This window comes from Macrobrachium nipponense, chromosome 33 (genome assembly GCF_015104395.2).
Source record: "Macrobrachium nipponense isolate FS-2020 chromosome 33, ASM1510439v2, whole genome shotgun sequence".
Lineage (NCBI taxonomy): Eukaryota > Metazoa > Arthropoda > Malacostraca > Decapoda > Palaemonidae > Macrobrachium > Macrobrachium nipponense.
In genome coordinates, this window is record NC_087219.1 from 61,241,192 (window position 1) to 61,244,861 (window position 3,670).

Genomic DNA, 3,670 nt, shown 5'->3' on the forward strand with positions numbered 1-3,670 from the left:
TCTATTGCTTTAAGTCAGGAAATGGCTGATGAAAACGTCACGAAGATTCAGGGTCAAACTCAGGAGGTAAAAACAGTTGTTGGGCCGAAAGCTTCTCTCCTTGAGTGTTACCGTTGCGGGAAGACAAACCATAAGGCTGATGTTTGTTTCCATAAGGATACTGAGTGTAATGGGTGTCATAAAAAAGGACACCTTCGTAGAATGTGCCGAATGGAAAATCACACCACAGTCAATCGAAATTGGAAATATGGAAGACAAGGAAGGAAACGATCGACGGTCAACAAGGCAGAGGAGGAGACCAGCTGCTCAAAAGAAGAAACTACAGAGTGCAAACTACAGGATGAATTGGTGCATACATTGAAATACTGTGTTAAGAAAATTAAAGCAAGACACAATAAGGTTCCAGAGATAATAGTGAAAGTTAAATTAAATGGGATACCAATTGATATGGAATGGACACGGGAGCTTCTGTGTCACTGATAAGTGAAGAGTTCTACGCTAAACATCTGAAAAATACAAGTACTTCAATCCAGCGATATTGTGCTGAAAAACCATGACGGGAAGGAAAAAAATAGAAGTCGTCGGGAGATGCTACGTAACTATGGAAGTTCATGGACACAGAATGGAGGAAGTGCCATTGTATGTGGTACAGGGGAATGGACCTGCCTTATTCGGTAGGGACTGGCTGCATTTTGCGAAATTTGAGTGGAAAAAGTTAGCTGTAAATCATCTGCATTCTGGTATTCTGAAAACCTCAAAGTTAGAAGAACTGTTAAGGAAATATGGTGATGTCTTTGATGGTGAACTGGGTACAGCCAAGAATATAAAGGCTCATATTCATGTGAGAAAGGATGCAAAACCAATCTTTTATAAAGCGAGGACAGTTCCTTATGCAATCAGGGATGCTGTGAATGCAGAACTTAAAAGACTAGAATTGGAAGGAATTATTGAGAAAGTTGACTATAGTGAGTGGGCGGCACCGATAGTGCCCGTTTCAAAAGACAATGGTTCTAATAGGATCTGTGGTGACTTCAAGGTCACCATAAATCGTTATGTGGAAAACCCTGAACATCCAATGCCAAATCCAGATGAACTATACCAGCGACTGAACGGTGGAAAAACTTTCTCAAAGTTAGATTTATCGCAAGCTTACCAGCAAGTGGAATTAGATGAGGAATCTAGGAAATATGTCACGATTAACACACCACTTGGTTTGTACCGATATACACGTTTACCATATGGTGTCTCAGCAGCACCACAACTTTTATTTTCAGTCTTTAATGGATAAAGTTCTGCAAGGAGGGCCTTGTGGATGCAACATAGATGATTAGGTCTTACTGGGAGAACCGAAGCTGAACATTTACACAATCTTGAAAAGGTACTTGAGCGGTTGCACATCAATGGGTTGAAATGTAATTTATCGAAATGTGAATTTATGAAGCCCTCCTTGAAATATTTGAGTTTCATTGTAGATGAAGAGGGTATTCATATGACGGAAGATACCATTGCAGCAGTCACGGAGGCACCAAGGCCAGAATCAAGGTCTGAAATGCAATCCTTCCTGGGGCTGGTAAACCATTACCGTCGCTATGTTCCAAATCTCTCATCAGTCGCAGCGCCTCTCACGGAATTACTGCATAAAGACAGAAAATGGCATTGGTCAGTAGAGTGTGAAAGAGCTTTTTCCGAGATTAAAAAAATGCTGACACTGAAAAACAGGAGTATTAGTGCACTATGATTTGAGTAAACCTGTGACGTTGGCAGTAGATGCATCACCCAAAGGACTTGGAGCAGTGCTTTCCCATATCACCAGTAACGGAGAAAGACCAATTGCTTATGCATCAAGAATGTTAACACCCACTGAACGTAACTATTCCCAAATTGAGCATGAGGGTTTGGCAATCATCTTTGGACTACGGAAGTTTCATCAATATTTATATGGTCGTAAATTCACCCTTATTACAGATAACAAACCACTGTCATACACATTCTGGGACCCAAGCAAGAGCATTCCAGGTCCGTTGCAGCTGCAAGAATACAACGCTGGGGGCTATACAGTTAGCAGCTTATGATTATGACATTGAATTACGTCGTTCAAGTGACAATGGAAATGCTGATGCACTCTCACGGTTGCCTTTACCAGATTGTGACTCCGATGCATCAGATAAGCATGTAAACTGGACACAAGAAGCAACTGAATTTAACAGGCACCAGGTGAACTCTCTTCCTGTAACTGCGAAATCTGTTGCAAAGGAAACTTTGCATGATGCTGTACTGGCTAGAGCTTTATATTATACACGAAATGGATGGCCAGACTCTGAGGACATAGCACAGGAACTGAAACCCTTCCATAGCCGTCAGCGTGAGTTTTCAATTGAAGAGGGATGTCTTCTATGGGGTGCCAGGGTGGAATACCGTCGAGATATAGGATTCAAAATCTTAGAAGAGCTACATGGTGGACATCTGGGGATTGTTAGGATTCAAAGGATTATGCTCGCTTGCATGTGTGGTGGCCGAATATCGATCAAGATATTGAAAACACTGTGCAAGGGTGGGCTCTGCTTGTCAGGTACTCAGACCAATGCCGACTCGTGCTGAGGGTAATCCGTGGAAATGGCCTTCTGGTCCGTGGAAAAGAGTACATGTTGATTTCGCAGGACCATTCCTGGGACAAATGTACCTCATTATGATTGACGCATATTCAAAATGGCCAGAAGTACACCCAATGAAATCAGTTACAACTATGAATACCATCGAGATCATGGGGTGGGTATTTGCTCAGCATGGGGTTTGTGTAGAGCTCGTGTCTGATAATGGAAGACAGTTTGTGGCTGAGGAATTTAAAGAGTTCATGACCCAAAATGGTCCTCACAGTGTTGCTTTGAAAAGAAAAAGTTTCCTGAAACAGCTGCTGTAAGGTGGAAGTGGAAACCACAAAGGATTGCTTCATCTCTTTATTTTAATTTTCCGAAGATAAAAGAGGACAGAGTGCATGATTGATAATTTCTGTAAACAGATCTTTCCTGTTGCGTGCTTATGGATACATAGACAAAGGGTTCACGAATCCAAGTTATAAGAAGGAACTTGAAAATAACAGGAAAATTCGTTCATTGTTAATGAAAGACTTTAACAAGTAGTGGATAGTGTGAGAGGTTTGTTTTACTAATATTCATGAAAGAGCAACCGAGAGAGAGAGAGAGAGAGAGAGAGAGAGAGAGAGAGAGAGAGAGAGAGAGAGAGAGAGAGTTAATCGTCTTATCTCCAGAGCATTAACAACACCAAAGGAAAAGTAATTTAGGGAAGAGAAGAGCGAATGGGGTTGACGGTGACGTAAGATCAGAACTTCAGAGCAAATAAATCGGAAGAGGCAGAAATCCTCCTGAAAAAGGACTCTTCTAACAAAGGGAACATTTTGTTGACTTTCAGAACACCTTAAATTAGTCAGCTTCAGTCTCAAATCACCTCGTTTTGCGATATCCAGTCGATTTTTTCTCTTCAGTAACAAATCATTTACAGCACCAAGTCCACATTCAGCTAAATATGGAAATGGGAATGGTAACAACAGTTGTCTTGCAAAGCTGCTTGATTCTGGGTGTTCAGTTTCTGTCTCGTAACAAAGCCATGCTTTCGCTCCTTTCAAATTGAATCTAGTTTTAAGTGACTCATCATT

The 3,670-nt window shown here is 41.3% G+C and overlaps 1 protein-coding gene across 1 annotated transcript; it reads left to right on the plus strand.

Annotated features, from left to right (window-relative positions):
* Nucleotides 1-622: 622 nt before the first annotated feature.
* On the plus strand, nucleotides 623-2,598 carry LOC135202881 (uncharacterized protein K02A2.6-like). The gene is made up of 3 exons (XM_064232335.1): nucleotides 623-1,211; nucleotides 1,473-1,570; nucleotides 1,966-2,598. The coding sequence occupies exons 1-3, from the start codon at nucleotides 623-625 to the stop codon at nucleotides 2,596-2,598; spliced, it is 1,320 nt and encodes a 439-aa protein (XP_064088405.1).
* The last annotated feature ends 1,072 nt before the right edge of the window (nucleotides 2,599-3,670 follow it).